The sequence below is a fragment of the Pristis pectinata genome, chromosome 13, assembly GCF_009764475.1.
Source record: "Pristis pectinata isolate sPriPec2 chromosome 13, sPriPec2.1.pri, whole genome shotgun sequence".
NCBI lineage: Eukaryota > Metazoa > Chordata > Chondrichthyes > Rhinopristiformes > Pristidae > Pristis > Pristis pectinata.
The window spans coordinates 38,951,742-38,970,109 of NC_067417.1; the positions used below are offsets into that span (position 1 = coordinate 38,951,742).

The window sequence follows — 18,368 nt, forward strand, 5'->3', positions numbered from 1 at the left end:
CGTACCTCAAAGTTCAACAACAGCTTCTTCCCCACTGCCTGAACTGACCTGAAAAACCTTAACAGTACCTTGGACTACAGTTTATTTTCTCTCTCTCAATCTAGCACTAGTGTCATTGTTTATTTTGCTAATGTGTAAGTTATGTATAATTTACATTAATTTAGGTTTATGTTATCTTATGTTTGTCCTCATCTTGTAACGTACTGTGCTGCTACTGCAAATAGCTAATTTTTCATGGCATTTATCCCGTGTATTGTTAGGTCTGGAGATGATGTTGTCCAGAAGGTTCTTTGAAAATCAGCAATGAGGCAAAAATCTTATGGTTACAGCTGTTTTATTAGGTGTTCATCAGAGGACAGGTTAGACAGGGTCAGCCTGTAGCAGCCAGCAAGGTAACAGTAACGAGAAGTAACAAAGGAACAGGAGCAAACACCTTCCTTTCATACTGCAAACCAGTCTGGACAGGTTTCAATAAGAAACCTGCTTACCAGGTACTGACCGAATCACACTTCAGCTTTGCAGACAAAGAAACTACAGAAGTATAGAACCAAATGTAATACAGGTTACTAAATGCTTACAGACAAATGGGTGATTATGCATACAGTACATATAAGCAGGCATGAAGAAAGCTAAAACTACAAGGAAAAACACGATAAAAACAACAATCTGGACCCTAATCCAACAGTATGTATTCCAATGCCAACAATAGACTTGAACACTTATATTGCATGTAAAAGAAGAGAAAATTAATTAGCCACATGAAACCAAAACAATAACCAGGTTTCCAAAATTAGAGTTCTACTGGCTGATATTGCTTGACCTTACACCTTTTGGTAGAAGTTTGTGTGCAATAAAAACCTCATTAAGAATAACATCACTCATGAAGGAAGGCAGGAAATAGTAAAGAATTTTTAGCACATCAACAATATACTCAGTGGTGTATCTAGGCTTAGGATGTTGTACTAACAAAGCAGTAACAATTGTTTCAATCACTGGATCTACATGCTGTCGGAATAAAGGACCAATTGTGAGAATGGCTTGCTTTAATTCAGCAAAATATTCTTCTCCGTAATCACGCAGAAGAGCTGGAGAGAGGTTCTCCACAAGTTTTCCATAATCTTGCTCCCAGACTTCAGCATTCCCAACTTGTCCTTAAATAGAAAATGTGAGAAAGGTTTACATTCTGTTATTATTATTATTATTATTCATCCTTGATATCACAAGGACCTTCCATGTCTATAGTTGTTAATGAGAAAACCTGCTTAGCAACGATCAAATCAGAGAGAAATATTCATAGTCAAGCAAATGTAACCGGAGCAAGCAAGTTGGCACTAAGTCACTGTAATCATAGTGTTCTTCAATTAAGTACTGAGGAAAAATAAATGCACTGTGCTTAATACCTATCAAAAACTCTGTATTCTTGACCTAGGATCCATGCTTCTCATAAAAGATCCTTGAAGCTCATGTCAGGTGGGGCTCAGTTGGTAGTAACCCTGCCTGAGTCAGAAGATTGCATATTCAAGTCCCACTCCAGAGGCATGGGCACAAAAAATTATACTACCAAGGGAGTGCTGTGTTACTTCAGGTACCATCTTTCTGAGGAGATATTAAGCCAAGGTCAACCTGCTCTGTCATGGAAAAAAAACACCGGCATTCTTCTGAAAAGCAGTAGGAAGGTTAAACTGAAGTCATGAATTATTCTTCAATCAACGTTGCTAAAAATGTCCTTGTTCCTACTACATTACTGTTTGTGGGAACTGGTTTTGTCAGGCCTACTCCCACAGACACCTCCCACCCTGCACATGCAGGCATCTCCCAGTCTCCACCCAGCTAATAGGGTTCACCTGATGCTCATTCCAGACTCATCACCTGCAGCCTATTTAACCCCAGTTCTCATCCACAGTTCTTGTTCACTTATTGAACCAGCTGGTCCCAGCCAGTTGCTCCTAGCTTTACTCTCCCTGCCTAAGGTTGCCTGTGGTGTTTCATTTCTATTCTCTCCTGTTTTGGGGCCCCTTGTGGCTTGTTATTTTGTGGTCTATTATTAAAGTCATCATACACTGCTAAATGGTCTCCACTGCTCTGCTTTTGGGTCAAGCTTCCTCTACAGTCATGACAGGTTTTGTAAAATTAGATGCCATGTTTCTTACAGTATACAATCTCAAGGAGTACTTCACTCATGATGAAGTGCTCTGGATGGTCAGAGGTTCTGAAAGGTGCTATAATAGATACAAAGCTTCATTTTTTGCATAAACAGGATCCATGAAATGATATACAGTCCATCACCTCTATCGTGGCTGACATCTACCAATTTTCCCAGCACCATTCAAAACATTCAACTCAGTTTACAAATTTCTCTGCAAAATTTCTTCTCACCTTACCCCCCCCCCCCCCCCCATCCCCTGCCTTGCAGAAGGAATACAATTGCTCCATATTTATTTTCTGCAACCTCTGTTAGGTTTGCAACACTGCTCTTCAGTTTTCCTGTGCACACCCTGATTTCCTTGGTGTTGAACTTTCAACCATATTAACCAACACTCCATATATCTTCACTTAATTACCTATGAAAAGCCTCTTCATTGAGATGTGAAGATCTTCCTTGCTGGTAACTATTTTGCAAACCACTTGGGATAATGTGGATACTTTATGAACTCAAGTTATTGTTGTTAGCCATATAAAAAACCTCGGCGGCTTCACTTTGGAGCAGATAAGTTTTTCTTTATCTTTTTATCAGGGTTTTAAGTTTAAGGCTTAGTTTTTTAATAGGGTTGTGATTTAGTAGGGTTAGTGTTTTAATAAGGTGTTTTTATAAGGGTTAGTAAAAGTTTAAAGTGGTAGAGTGGGGGCTGGACTGCGCAGGCACGGCGCGGGCAGTTTTAAAAAGCCAACCGCCACATCCAGTGGGCAGCGTCAGAGGGAGCAGAGTGTTCTGGGCTTTGGCTCAAGGGGCTTCGGCGTAAAAAGGTGAGGAAAGGTAGGTGACTTTAGTTAAGGAAGGAGTATGAGTGCAGTTTCCTGTACTCAGATGTGGGAGTTCCCGGAGTCTCCCTGCCTCCGGGAGGGCTACATTTGCGCCCGGTGTGTCGAGCTGCAGCTCCTGAGGGACCGTGTTAGGAAACTGGAGATGCAGCTCGATGACCTTCGTCTGGTTAGGGGAAAGTGGGGAGGTGATAGAGAGGAGTTATAGGCAGGTGGTCGCGCCGGGACCATCGGAATCAGGCAATTGGGTCACAGTCAGGCGGGGGAAGGGGAAGAGACAGGTACTAGAGAGTACCCCTGTGGCTGTACCCCTTGACAATAAGTACTCCTACTTGAGTACTGTTGGGGGAGACAGCCTACCTGGGGGAAGCAACAGTGGTGGTATCTCTGGCACAGAGCCTGGCCCTGTGGCTCAGGTGGGTGGGAAGGAGCGAGGAGGGCACTAGTGATGGGGGACTCCATAGTTAGGTGGCAGACAAGCAATTCTGTGGACGCAGGAAAGAAACTCGGAAGGTAGTTTGCCTCCCAGGTGCCATGGTCTGGGATGTTTCGGATCACGTCCAAGATATCCTGAAGGGAGAAAGAGAACAGCCAGAGGTCGTGGTACATATTGGTACCAATGACATAGGGAAAGGAATGAGGTCCTGAAAAGAGACTATAGAGAATTAGGAAGGAAGTTGAGAAGCAGGACCTCAAAGGTAGTAATTTCTGGATTACTGCCTGTGCTAAGCGACAGTGGGTATAGGAAACAGAATGAGGAGGTTAAATGCGTGGCTGAGGGATTGGAGTAAGGAGCAGGGATTCGGTTTTCTGGATCATTGGGGCCTCTTTTGGGGCAGGTATGATCTGTTCAAAGAGGATGGGTTGCACTTGAAATCCCAGGGGGACCAACATACTGGCTGGGAGGTTTGCTAAAGCTACTGGGGAGAGTTTAAACTAGAATTGTTGGGGGTGGGATCCGTATTGGAGAGACCGGGGAGGAGGTGTTTGGCTCTCGAGTGGAGGAGACTAGGAGTTGGTGCTGTGGGCAGGTGATAGAGAATGGACGTGTTCAGACAGGCTTGAGATGTGTCTATTTTAACACAAGGAGTGTTGTGAACAAGGCGGATGAGCTTAGAGCTTGGATCGATACTTGGAGCTATGATGTGGTGGCCATTACAGAGACTTGGATGGCTCCGGGGCTGGAATGGTTGATTCAAGTGCCGGGTCTTAGATCCTTCAGGAAGGACAGGGAGGGAGGCAAGAGAGGTGGCGGAGTGGCACTGCTGATCAGAGTGTCACAGCTGCGGAAAAGGTGGACGTTGTGGAAGGATTGTCTATGGAGTCTCTGTGGGTGGAGGTTAGGAACAGGAAGGGGTCGATAACTGTGCTGGGTGTTTTTTATAGGCCACCCAATAGTGACAGGGTTATTGAGGAGCAGATAGGGAAGCAGATCCTGGAAAGGTGAGAATAACAGAGTTGTGATGGGGGATTTTAATTTCCCAAACATCGATTGGCATCTCCAGACAGTGAGGGGTTTAGATGGGGTGGAGTTTGTTAGGTGTGTTCAGGAAGGGTTCTTGACACAGTATGTAGATAGACCTACAAGAGGAGAGGCTGTGCTTGATTTGATATTGGGAAATGAACCTGGTCAGGTGTCAGATCTCTCAGTGGGTGAACATTTTGGTGATAGTGATCATAATTCTATCTCCTTTGTTAGCACTAGAGAGGGATAGGAACAGACAGGCTAGAAAGGTGTTTACTTGGAGTAAAGGGAATTATGAGGCTCTTAGGCAGGAAATTGGAAGATTAAATTGGGAAAAGTACAGAAGATATGTGGCAAATATTCAGGGGATATTTGTGTGGAGCTCTGAACAGACATGTTCTGATGAGACAGGGGAGTCCTGATAGGATACAGGAACCGTGGTGTACGAAAGCTATAATAAATCTAGTCAAAGGGAAAAAAGTATACAAAGGTACAGAGGGCTAGGTAATGTTAGAGATCTGGAGGAGTTCAAGGCTAAAAGGAAGGAACTTAAGAAAGAGATTAGGAGAGACAGAAGGGGACATGAAGGCCTTGGAGGGCAGGATCAAGGAAAACCCCAAGGCGTTCTACAAGTATGTGAAGAGTAAGAGGATGAAATGTGAAAGGATAGGGCCTATCAAGTGCAGCAGCAGGAAAGTGTGTATGGATCCTGAAGAAATAGCGGAGGTACTTAATGAATACTTTACGTCAGTATTCACCACGGAAAAAGATCTGGGTGATTGCAGTGGGGACTTGCAGTGGCCTGAAAAGCTTGAGCATGTAGATATTAGAAAAGAGGTGGTGCTGAAACTTTTGTAAAGCATCAAGTTAGATAAGTCGCCGGGAGCGGATGAGATGTACCCCAGGTTGCTGTGGGAGGTGAGGGAGGAGATTGCGGAACCTCTGACGATGATCTTTGCGTTGTCCATGGAGACGGGAGAGGTTCCGGAAGATTGGAGGGTTGTGGATGTTGTTCCCTTATTCAAGAAGGGGAGTAGGGATAGCCCAGGAAATTATAGACTGGTGGGTCTTACCTCAGTGGTTGGTAAGCTGATGAAGATCCTGAGAGGCAGGATTTATGAACATTTGGAGAAGTATAATATGATTAGGAATAGTCAGGCATGGCTTTAAGGGCAGGTCCTGCCTTATGAACCTGATTGAATTTTTTGAGGATGTGACTAAGCACATCGATGAAGGGAGAGCAGTAGCTGTAGTGTATATGGATTTCAGCAAGAGTGTTTGATAAGGTACCCCATGCGAGGCTTATGGAGAAGGTGAGGAGACATGGGATCCAAGGGGACATTGCAGTGTGGATCCAGAACTGGCTGGCTCACAGAAGGCAGAGTGGTTGTTGGAGGGGTCGTATTCTGAGTGGAGGTCGGTGACCAGTGGTGTACTTCAGGGATCTGTACTGGGATCCTTACTATTTGTGATTTTTATAAATGACCTGGATGAGAAAGTGGAGGGGTGGGTTAGTAAGTTTGTGGATGACACGAAGGTTGGGTGTGTTATGGATAGTTTGGAGGACTCAGAGGTTACAGAGGGATATAGATAGGATGCAGAGTTGGACTGATAAGTGGCAGATGCAGTTCAACCCAGATAAGTGTGAAGTGGTTCATTTTGGTAGGTCAAATATGTTGGCGGAATATAGCCTTAATGGTAGGACTCTTGGCAGTGTGGAGGATCAGAGGGATCTTGGGGTCAGAGTCCATAGGATGCTCAAAGCAGCTGCGCAGGTTGACTGGTTAAGAAGGCACATGGTGTATTGTCCTTCATCAATCGGGGAATTAAATTTAGGAGCCAGGAGGTATTGTTGCAGCTAGAAAGGTTCCTGGTCAGACCCCACTTGGAGTACTGTGCTCAGTTCTGGTTGCCTCACTACAGGAAAGATGTGGAAGCCATAGAGAAGGTGCAGAGGAGATTTACAAGGATGCTGCCTGGAATGCGGAGCATGCCTTATGAAAGCAGGTTGAGGGAACTCAACCTTTTCTCCTTGGAGAGGCAGAGGATGAGGGAGGACCTGATAGAGGTATATAAGATGATGAGAGGTATTGATAGGGTAGATAGTCAGGCTTTTCCCCAGGGCTGAATTGGTGGCCACAAAGAGGACATAGGTTTAAGGTGCTGGGGAGTAGATATAGAGGAGATGTCAGGGGGTAAGTTTTTTACTCAGTGGTGAGTGCGTGGAATGGGCTGCCGGAGATGATGGTGGAGGCTGATATGATAGGGTCTTTCAAGAGACTGTTAGGTATATGGAGCTGAGTAAAATAGAGGGCTATGGGTAAGCCTAGTAATTTCTAGGGTAGGGACATGTTCAGCACAGCTTTGTGGGCCAAAAGGCCTGGATTGTGATGTAATTGTTCTATATTCTATATGTTGCACTAACTAATTGAAATGCATTCTACCTGTTTTAGTGGCACCTGGTTGGATGATCGATATTTGTACTTCCCAAGGTTTCATTTCTTGACGCAGAATATCCGCAAAAAGCTCCAGTGCTGCTTTGGATGTACTGTATGGTGACAATCTTCCAAATGGCAGTTCCCCTGTTGGCCATGAGATCATTAATAAGGCAATCTATATATACTTTTATTCTCAAATTAATCAGAGTGCAAAGAAATAATGATCAATGATGTATGGTTATACAAATGCATCTATGACTTTCTAGTTCTTTTGATACCAAATATTATCTCTTAGTGTGATCCTTCCAGTTTAGTGAGAGCATACAGGCCACCCCCGGGTTATGAATGCTCAACTTATGGACAACCCTACATATGAACAAACTCCCATAATATTATTAAATTCAAGTCTAATGTAAGTACATACATTTGTTCCTATGGACTGTAGATCTCTCTGTTCTTCCTCATCAGTCTTATGTGCTTTTGATACCATTCATTGCAATACTGTGGAGGTATGGTTACCATATTGAGTGATTTCCAACTTATGGACAAAATAGTTTGTAAAAATGGAATTGGTCCATCACCCAGGGAGGGTCTGGTTTATATTCATAGCTTGTTGAACTCAACTGATGGTAAAAAGCTAAAGAGAAAAGTCTATGCTGCCACACCATTCAAAATAAATTACCAAGATATTTCAATACTAATTGCAGTGGCCAACTGTTTAGATTTAATATCTTATATTTCCATACACCACAGAAGCAGGTCATTTGGCCCACTGAGTCTATGCCTGGCTCTCAGAATAACTCCATCAATCCCCCTCATTTCTCTGCAACCCACTACGTGCCCAATAACACCTCACTGATTCACCCAATAGCCACCTACATTATGGTTAATTTACAGTAGCCAATTAACAACAATGTCTTTGGGATGTGGGAGGAAACCAGAGCACCTGGACAAGTCCACAGAGGAGAATGTGCACATTCCACAGACAAGCGACAGAAGTCAGAATTGAACCTGGGTCACTGGACCTGTGAGGCAGCTGCACTACCTGTGCCACCCACTCCCACCCCATGCCAGTCTGATGCCAAAACAATAGTCTGGGGCTGGGGAGAAGGACATAGAGCATGGAAGCAGGTGGATACCACATGCACTCTAAATTAGCATCATCAGTTTTAATTAAGGCAGCAGCCAGGTGGTAAGAGGCAGCATTGCCAAGAACAATCACGGCAGGCTCGCATATAAAACAACTCTTCCACCTAGTTAAGACCAATGGTATTCTACTTTTGAATTTTATGACTGCCAGAATGACTGAAATTTCATGCTCCTGTGTTAAATTACAAAGTAGCAACAATTTAGAAATAAATCACATCAGAAATAGAGCATATTGATACAAAATAATGTAAATGGTTAAAGCTGGCAGTTTGCCAGATTTATTGAGCCTTCTCTTCATTGGGTCATGAAGACTGTTCCCTCCCTTCCACATGTCTGTATCAAGATTGTTGCTTTGACCAATCCAAAGATTTTTTTTTATATTGCAACTTGGTAGAATAATTCTACTATAATTAGAAAATACGGTGGGCTACAACTTCTATTTGATGCTGGTGATACTCAGAATTACAAGGTAAGGACTGCTATTTTAAATTTCCGGGTTTTGCCATGTGGAGGTGTGTGAAGGTTTGCTGCTCACCAGGGATCCTGCTCGTTATAAAAAGCTGTCACTGAGGGGCTGGAATGAGAGGTTGCCTGAGGCTTCCTGGATGTATTCTGGCTGAAATTTTCCACCCATGTTTTCTCATTATGACTTGGTGACAATGAGGCTCTCACTTGTATATATGAAGCACATACATCAATCTCCCTTCTCCAAGACTTCTTTCTTGATCACATTGGATTGCATAGAATTTACTTCAGGGAAACCAGCCAATCTCCTAAACTGATATTTATGCTCATCATGTGGCTGCTTCCTTCCTACATCTAACCCTATTAACTTATTTTTTCCCTTTCATATACTTATCTAGCTTCCTTTAAAAGGCAACAATGTAGCTTTCAATTGTTTTCATCCAACCATGTGCACCTCCTCAACATCTTCATGGTGCTGCTATATTGCATAAAAGTTTGGTGTATGCTTGGAATGAGTTATCAGTACAGAGAATGATAGCTCCTCATACCAAGAAATTCAACATAGTTAACTCAGTACCTGAAGTGATAAATGTGCATAGTAGATGGACTACAATAATCATTGCTGGACCTGTGCCCCCTCTAAGAGGCAATAAGTTACAATACTGTCTGGGAAACCATTTACTCAGTGAACCTTCTTTATCTATTGTATAAAAATACATTGTGGTGCAGATGTGAATTGGGGTTATTGCTTGTGTTGGCATATAATGCACATCTAAAGTGCTCATGGTATTTTTATTAGAAGCTGGACAGTTTATTAAGTGACTAATTTCAACATACAAGAGTTGTAAACAGAAATTTTTAATAGGTGGAATATTATTGTAACATTAAAAAATTGGCTTGACAGTGTGTGTGGCTTCAAATCTAATAAATATTATACCCAAAAGGTTAATGTAATTTATTTGTCCAGAACACAAGAATTTTCAGCTTTAATAGACAAATGCATTCAATATATGGCCTATGGCAAGATGATCTGCCAATCTTAGGGCCATAAAGATTCCAGACTTGGAGGAAATTCCTGTGCGTTGTGTGTCTTATAACGCATTATTTGTACCTAATGTTGTACTTGAGGGAATAAAAACTATGAACAAAATAAACCAAATTAATAAATTGTTTCTGCTGCAAATGAACAGATTTTGATGCATGATCATATGAATCACCTGGGACTTAATGAAGACAGGAATACAGAAATGTATTTCATTTCTGTGATGTATTATACTTGTTGCTATTTTGTGCCACAAATTTCATGTAAAATCCTGATTTTCTTTCCAACAACAACTATGCTCAAGGAGAGGATAATAAACCTCCCACGTTTGTCAAGAACAGGGCATTATAAGTTAAAATAACAGCACTGTATTTCCTTCCCGTTAGTAACTTAGTCCTGTCAGCTATTATTTTAACCACCAGGAATTATAAAGGCCCTTACTATGGGAGACAACAATGACTTGCATTTATATGTACACTTAATTTAAGAAAATATTGCCAAGATATTTCTCAGCAGAATTATGAACTTAAAGTTGACAGGCAATCAAGAGTTTGCATAAAGAGGCAAGTTTAAAAGCATACCTTAAGGGAGGAACTATTAACTCAGACATGGAATTACAGTCGTTAGGGATTTGTAAGCTAAGAACATGGTTGGCAATGACAGGGTGAGTAAAATTGAGGATGCACAAGAGGCTAGAATTGCAGGCGTACAGAATTTGAGAAATGTAGGATTGATGCAAATTTACAAAGAATAAGGAGGTAGGCTGATGAGGTGTTGAAAGCAGGAAAAGGAATTTTAAATTCAATGCATTGTTGAGTGAGGAACTACTGTAGTTCAGTGAGTGTATGTGTGGTAATTGGACAGGACTTGGTGCATTTCAAGACATGGGCCGATGAAAAACCTCATAAATATTCAAAAGATAGTAACGTTCTCTGGGTTCAATGAGAAATTTATGGGATTTCCATGCCTTGGCTTTCATTCTCCTCCTGTGGGCTGGAATTGTCTTAAACCTTTCTCAATCACTTGTCCCAGCTGTAGCCTCATGCCAAGTAATCTCCTGTACCAACCTGATGGCCATCCTCATTCCTACCAACCTTGGACAGCAGTCCAAACTGAAAACTTAAAGTACAATCTGGGAGTTAAAGTGGCGTGGGCTGATCGTGCCCTCACCACATGCTACACTCTCAACCACCCCAAACCAACTTCTTTTTCTCTGGAACATACAATCCAAGTCAGTCTGGAATTGGAGGATCCAGGCTTGGATCTCTGATGCTTTATTTCTGCCAAATGGATTAAATTGCACTTAGTATACCATCAATATACTTACTTGGTGGTCATAACGTAACTGTAGGGAAAAAGAACAAAGTGGTGACTGGCGACAGACTGCTGAAATAATGCCAGAAGGGCACAGGCTGCAACTGTTAAAATAATGTAACTGATCACATGCAATCCTCTTACTAGACATTAAAAAGCCAGGTTGTTCCCATTGAAAACGTGGGAAAGGAAAGGTTTTGTCTGTTTGAACCAGTGCCAATCCTGGAGAGTAAACCAGAGTTAACTATAGTTTATCACTAGAAGGCATAGCTCTATGCTCAGACTCTTGCTTCTGAATCAGATGACTGTGGGTTCAATTGCAGCTCCAGAGATCATTGAAGATTCATTCTGTACAGTACTAAATGAATTCTGCACTGTCAGAGGTGCTGTCTTTTGGAATGAGATATAAACTTAAGGTTCCACCTTCCACTCAGGTGCATATAACACCTGTGCAAAACAGCAGACTTCTCCCCTATATCATAACTAATATCTATGCCTCAATAAACATCACCAATACAGATTGTGTAGTCTTTATCTCATTGCTGCTAGTAGGATCTTGTGGTAGACTGATTTATAAATCCCAGATTGCAACAGTGACTATAGTTCAAATGCATTTTACTGGTATTAAGCACTTGGGAATTATTTTTTGTTGCTACACGTCTGCTGTTAAATGAGTGGACATTTCTAGTCTTCAGATAATAACAATAATGGCAGAGTTATGATTAACAGGTTCCTATCACATTTTGCACTCCACTGGTTGGAATATTGACAGGAAATCAAATTGTGTTGCTGAGGAGTTGCAAAGCAGAATTGAACATTGTGCAATCATCAGTGAACATCCCCAGTTTCTGACCTATGATGGAAGGAATGATCACAATGAAGCAACTGAAGATAGTTGGGCTGAGGAAGCTGCCTGGGGAACTTCTGCAATGGTCCCAGGACTAGGATGGTTCACATCCAATACCTATGCAATCTTCCTTTATGTGATGTACGATTTCAACCACTGGAGTGTTCTCCCTTTGATGCTCATTGTCTTCAGTTTTACTAGGGCTGTCTTGATGTCAAGGGCAGTCACTCTCATCTCACCTCTGGAAATTCAGCTCTTTGGTCCATATTTGGGCCAAGGCTGTGATGAGACCTTGAGGATAGGAGTCATGGCAAATCTAGGCATTGTTGAGCAGATTATTAGAGAGTAAATGCTGCTTTACAGCACTATCAGTGACACCTTCGATCACTTTGTTGATGATTGAACGTAGATTGATTGGAAAATAATTAGCTGGAATGGACTGGACCTACCTTTTGTGAACAGGACATTCCTGGGCAATTTTCTATATTGTCAGGTGAATGCCACTGTCTGACTGTTGGAACATTTTGGTTAGAGATACAATTGGTTCTGGAGTGCAGGCCTTCAATATTACAAGCTGGGATGTTTGTCTTGCCCAATTGCCTTTGCTATATCCAGTCCTATTGGTTGTTTCTTGATATCATATGGAGTGAATAAAGTTATCTGGAGACAATTTTCTACGATAGGATCTCAAGAAGATGCAGAGAAGGATTGTCTATTCAGCACTTCTGGCTGAACACGGTTGCAAATGCCTTAGTACCCACAATGCTGGGCCCTACCATCATTGTGGATGGGATATTCTTGGAGCAGCCTCCCTGCATTAGGTGCTTAATTGTACACCAGTACACTAAATCTACCCAGCAGCTTTCAGTAATTTGTGTATATGGATAGGCAACCCACTTTCCTCCTCCATCATTCCTGCTTTCCCACCTTTATCCTTCTTGGATCTAAAGTGGATGAACGTGCTCTTCTTCACATTGAACTCCATTTGTTCCAAATTACCCACTCACTTACTCTGTCTATGAACCTTTGTAACTTTCTGTTTCTAGCTGCACAATGAATCACAGAGTGTGTATCCTTTATCTCTATTATCTAGGGTAGGTGTCTGACTTTATATTTGGTGTAAAATGGTGACGTTGAGTTGGCAGGCCCCTTTTCATCATTCCTGTTTATAATTCTCATTAGCTTTTAAAACACTGCACCACTTTCTTCCAAGTAGATGACATTGACCCCCTGACTACTATCCTAGAGAGCTGTAAACTCATAAATAGACCTTCTCAATGAAGCATGACAGTCAACTCATATAGAATTGGTGGGTTGTAGAGGAGAAAGAAATTTGTTTTTTTTTTGAAAAACACAAGTGCTAAATGCTTGCACCAATGTTGGCTGCTGGTTGTACTCATGTGCAAACATTTGGTTTACTGAAGGTAAGCATTAGTGGCACGACACAAACGTTTATCACTGGCTACGCAAGATGAATATTCCCTCTCACCCCTTCCCTGCATTAAATGTTGACCAGGTTATTGGCTTTAGAAATGTTGCTTGATGTCTAAATATTGGACAGAAGACACAGAAAGATTGCATGTTTTTCTATTAATGCTACTATTGGGCCAAGGATAACACAGTAATGCAAAATCAAGCAAAAGGGCACTTAAAACACACTGGCTGCAAAAAGCCATGAGATCATTTAGACTGATATTAAACATTCAAATGCGCTATTTTTATCCATCTATTTCTTCTGGCTCCAAGCTTGCCATAGCTCACTCACCTACTTGTGGGCATTGTCTTGGTGAAATTCCTTGTGTTGCTGGAGCACTAGGCTGAGAAGGAAACTGAAGATTAGTTTTAAAAGGTAGTTTTTTGCAGCAGGCTGGAAGTTTAGAAGGTTGGTAATGGGTGTTCTTAGAGACAAAGTAACAAATGGCTTTGTGTCTTAAACAAAAATCATGCACCAGCACTTTTACGACACATCTTCACATGGAGAAACTGCCAAATAGACCAAGGTGTTGGATTCCACTGTTTAATTAGTTTTTTTTTAATATGTATAGTGTTTGATACACCTCGAGTGGTTGTACAAGGAATGGCCACTTCCTAGCTTATTGGTTCATCCATCAGGTGAATATGTGTTTTCTCATTGGTTGGTTTGGCCACAGGTATCTCATAGGTTTCCTGATTGGACTATTGTTAGCTAAGGAGTACCTCTTATCTCAGAAACAATGGAAGGAGTTGAGAACAACCGCAGCATCTCCAACTGAGAGAGAACTGATAACTGGGGTTTAAGTGCTTACTTGGATAAAGTATATGAATTTGATGTGATTAACGAAACAATCCTGAAGAAATGTGCTATTGATGCCGAGTCTAGTGAAGATTGGCTTATGAGTGATGTTGGAAAGATATGGAATAAGATTCAGAAAATGTGGTCAGGAAAGGCAAAAACTGGCTGGACGATTGCAGTATTAGCAGAGCTAAGAAAGCGTGAGCGTGCCAAGCTAAGAAGCCAAATCACTGAATCTGAGAGTGAGCGTGCAGAGCTATAAAGCCAAACCTGTGAACTAAAGCGAGCACATGGTGAATTGACTGAGCAAGCAAATAAATTAACTGAACAATTGGGGAAGAAATGTGTAACATGCTGAAGGAACAGTATGATAGAGACAGCAAAAAGTGTGAAGAACAACTTTCTGCATTAACTGAATGAGTGAGAAAACAAAGCAATATATGTAACCAACTTAATGCAAAATATGGGGAACTCCAGGGCAGACTGAATCAGCTTCAATACACAAAGTCAGGACTTTCAGTGGGCGGTCCTTCCAGAAGAAAAGGATCGAACAGACCCCAGGAACAGTGCCACCTTTGGAATTCTAAGGCACTGCGGAATGGATGTAACACTGACTCAGCAGAAAACCTCTGGTGACTCAGGTGATGACAGCAATGAGAGAATTGGTCTGGCAGCCACGTCACGACTTGCCCCAATAAAAAACGAAGGCAATCAAAGCACGCAAGAATGAGAATGGAGATTATGAAAGGAGACAAGAGGTTTACCATCAACCAGTAGAACCCAGAAAAGTTGACAATGGTCCAGAGAAATTCCACATCCTAAAAAAGGAAACTTAAGGACTTGGACTGAACTTCATTGAATCAAGAACATATACCAACTACATCTGTATGATGGCCTCCAAATTTTGGCCACTATGTGTTGTCTCAGCAAACCAGACAGTTGAGTGAGAGAATTGATGATGGCATGGGAGATGACAGACAGGACAGAAGAGGTGGTTGGAATGCAATTAAGAGGTGTGTGAAAGAACAGGCCCCAACACAGATCGATTGGAGGAAAGTGGCCGATTGCAAACAAAAGGCTTCAGAGGATGTTTCTGATACGAAGACCGGTCTAGGACAGTTTGGATCAGTTATTCAGGAGTTCAAGGAATAACTGAAGATAATATAGAGGAATCCAAATATGGCCCCCTCAAGTCAAGTCGCCATTCATGGATGGCTTGAAACCAGATGTTGCCAAAATGGTGAGGCTAACGAAAGCAATTGAGTGAAGCTGCCATTCCCTACAAACTGCCAAACAAGTAGAGTGAGATATCAGAACTTCAAATAAGATCGGTACAAATGAGCCAACTTTTCCACACCTGCTCACCAACAGGACAAGTGGGACTGCCAATGGACAGCAATATCGGTCTGGGTCACGACCACAAGGTAATAAAATGAGATGTTAACTCTGTGGTAAGAAGGGACACAGTGCAAAAAAGTGTTGGCATAAACAACCTCAACAACAACAATTCCAACCACAGCCTCAACCGTAAGTTCAGTCCCCTACCTCACAAAGAACAGGGCACTTTGATTGGATGGAGCAGGTTCAAAGTACAACTTTGGACACAGTGGACACGTGGACAACATTGTATGATAGTTTGGTCAATTATTGTGTGAAATTAACCCAAGCGGTTCAGTCTGCTTCCCAACAGGTTTTCTGTTGCTTGGGGTGGTCCATCGGAAGGAGGACACACCCTGATTCCTGGTGAGTGGGTCCTCGTCAAGAAACCACACAAGGAACCACTGTGAGCTCAGGTGGGAAGGCCTTTACCAAGTTCTGTGATTACCAATTCAGCAGTCCAGGTAGAAGGTAAAAGCAAGCGGATACACACGCCAGCCACTGCAAGCAGACTAAAGTGGCTCCAGACAAAGACAACAAGTGATGTGGTTAATGTGCTGGTAACCTCTTGGTCACAGTGCCTACGCTGCTGGTCGACTACAGTGAGCAAATCACTAACCAGCCAGAAGACTTCAAGCAAGACAACTACTAGACATCATGAAGTCTATTCTAGTATTAGTTGTAGTTGTTGTATTTTAGTCATAATGTTCATACTATAGGTCTTATAATAATTTATATCTTTATTACTTGTTTAAAGGTGATCATTAGTAGAATTATTCAAACTCGTGCAAGTGCATCCACTGATCTGCCTAACCATGACATAAAGCTACAAGTGCTTTGAAGGACACGTGTATATTATTGTACATATTTCAAGTCTTTTCTGCATCTGAATTTTCAGAGGTAATAATCCTAAATGGGTGATTTAGAATCAAAGGGGGGGATTGTTGGATTCGACTGTTTTAATTAGTTTTTTTAATATGTATAGTGTTTAATACACCTCGAGTGGCTGTACAAGGAATGGCCACTTCCTAGCTTATTGGTTCATCCATCAGGTGAATATGTGTTTTCTCATTGGTTGGTTTGGCCACAGGTATCTCATAGGTTTCCTGATTGGACTATTGTTAGGTAAGGAGTACCTCTTATCTCAGGTAATAAAAAAGTGTCATTTTTTGTTAATCTCTCTCTTGCTCTCTTCCCCCCCCACTCCCCAGATCATCTTTAGTTCCTTCTGTCTTGGCTCATCTCCTAGTAGTAAAGCTAGTGCCATGTGCTCTGTGACTGTTTCTTTGTTTTAAACTTTTCCAATAAAACTTTGTGAAGCACCAAGTTGTTTTCAACTCATTCCTGGACTCCTGACAAGAACCTGCAGATTCGAAAATAACCGGATCCGACAAAGGCAAGGAACAAGGTATTGAAAAGGAAGAAAAGATCCTGATATTTCAACAAAACCAATCTATAAACACGTCCAATGAAGATGTAGCAAAAGTAGGGCAGGAGTGGAATTGGATTGCTCATCTGGGAGCTGGAATGGATCTGATGAGCTGAATGGCCTCTTTCTGTGCCTGAGAGAGCGAGAGACTGCTTGCCCATTGGAAAAAATAGGTATTACCCTTCCAAAATATTCTTTACCACTAAACTGGCCCTACCACTGGCCCACGTAACATGCTGTTTCTGGGAGTACCTTTTTTCACATTTACATGGATACTGACGAGTCAGGGGCCATTTAGTTTTGCAAATGACAGTAGACCTTTCTAACTTGGAATTACAGTAGATCCCTATCTACATTTTTAAAGAAAGACCCTGTCAGCTTTGAGCAGGTACATCTTTAACCTGCTCAGTAAAGCAGGCCAGACTGATCTCCTGCAGGACTGATGGGTGATAGTGGACAGGGATAAAATTGTGGAGACACAAAAGACTGCAGATGCTGGAACCTGGTACAAGAAACAAACAGCTGGAGGAACTCAGTAGTTTGAGCAGCATCTGTTGGGCGAAAGGAATTGTCGAAGAATCAAATCAAGACCCTGCATCAGGATAAAATTGGATCCTGCGCTCTATGTACAAAACCCTGGGAGATCAACTAGCACCTGTCACCTGTAATCATTTACTGCCAAGTTCAAGTTCCCAGATAATTATTGTAAAATTACTGTGCAAATTTGTCATGCTGCGATAATACCATTCTCCAAAAATAGCAGTAAGTACAGGAAATGGAGAGTGCACTGGTGCCAATACTCTAGTCCATTGTCTCCCAATATCTAATCCCTCCTTACCTTGAATTACAATTATCTGCAATCCCATGGGAAGTTACTTAATCATTTATTATTTTCAGTACAATACTCAGATGCATTGGTGTCAATTTGTTTTACAGATGTCTTTTAAAACTGTTGTTCCGTGCTCTGTTAATTAAATGCAAAACAGAATGTTTTGGCAGAAGCAATAAGAGGCAGAATTGCAAGCTGGTTGAGTGCCAAGTCAGATGTTCCAGCAGGTGTTCTGTATGTTCATAGTCACTTTGGGCTGACACACCAATCCTACAAACTGCTTCAGTAGCAAAAGGAACATGTGCTCCTGGTTCTGATCAAAACAAGCAGTGTTTAAACTTTCAAATTACTGGCTGTCATAAACCAACTTATTTATGAGTCTGTCACAAAGTGTTTGGTAATCTTAATAATGCACTGTGTATATCTCAACTCCAAAATTATTTCTCTTTACTTAAAACCACTGGCACAAGCACTCTGAACCAATAGGATGTTGGAAACTATATTATACCAAGGAGGCAGAGCAAGACCAAGGTGAAACGAGATGTGGGACCAGTAATTTAGCTCTTGGTTGTTTTTTCTAACCTTCCAAATACCTCCGTGTTGCACAAGTCTTTTTTTTGGACATGCATATTCCTGGTTCAAATGAACATTCTACACAATTCCTTAGCAGCTTGTTACACAAGAAGATCAAACCAGGTGAAATGAACCACCCACTTTCAAAACACAAATCTGAGGGAAAAAAATTCCATGGAATGTTCTGCC

The 18,368-nt window shown here is 41.8% G+C and overlaps 1 protein-coding gene across 2 annotated transcripts in view; it reads right to left on the bottom strand.

Moving 5' to 3' along the window:
* Positions 1-327: 327 nt before the first annotated feature.
* LOC127577106 (11-beta-hydroxysteroid dehydrogenase type 2-like) overlaps positions 328-18,368 on the bottom strand; it is a 54,779-nt gene continuing 36,738 nt past the window's right edge. For both annotated transcript variants that reach the window (XM_052028000.1, XM_052027999.1), the window contains 2 exons: positions 6,889-7,026; positions 328-1,151 (listed from right to left, as the gene is read on the bottom strand). In XM_052028000.1, coding sequence (XP_051883960.1) covers positions 799-1,151; positions 6,889-7,026 — 491 coding nt within the window. In that variant the 3' untranslated portion in view covers positions 328-798. The remainder of the gene's footprint in view (positions 1,152-6,888; positions 7,027-18,368) is intronic.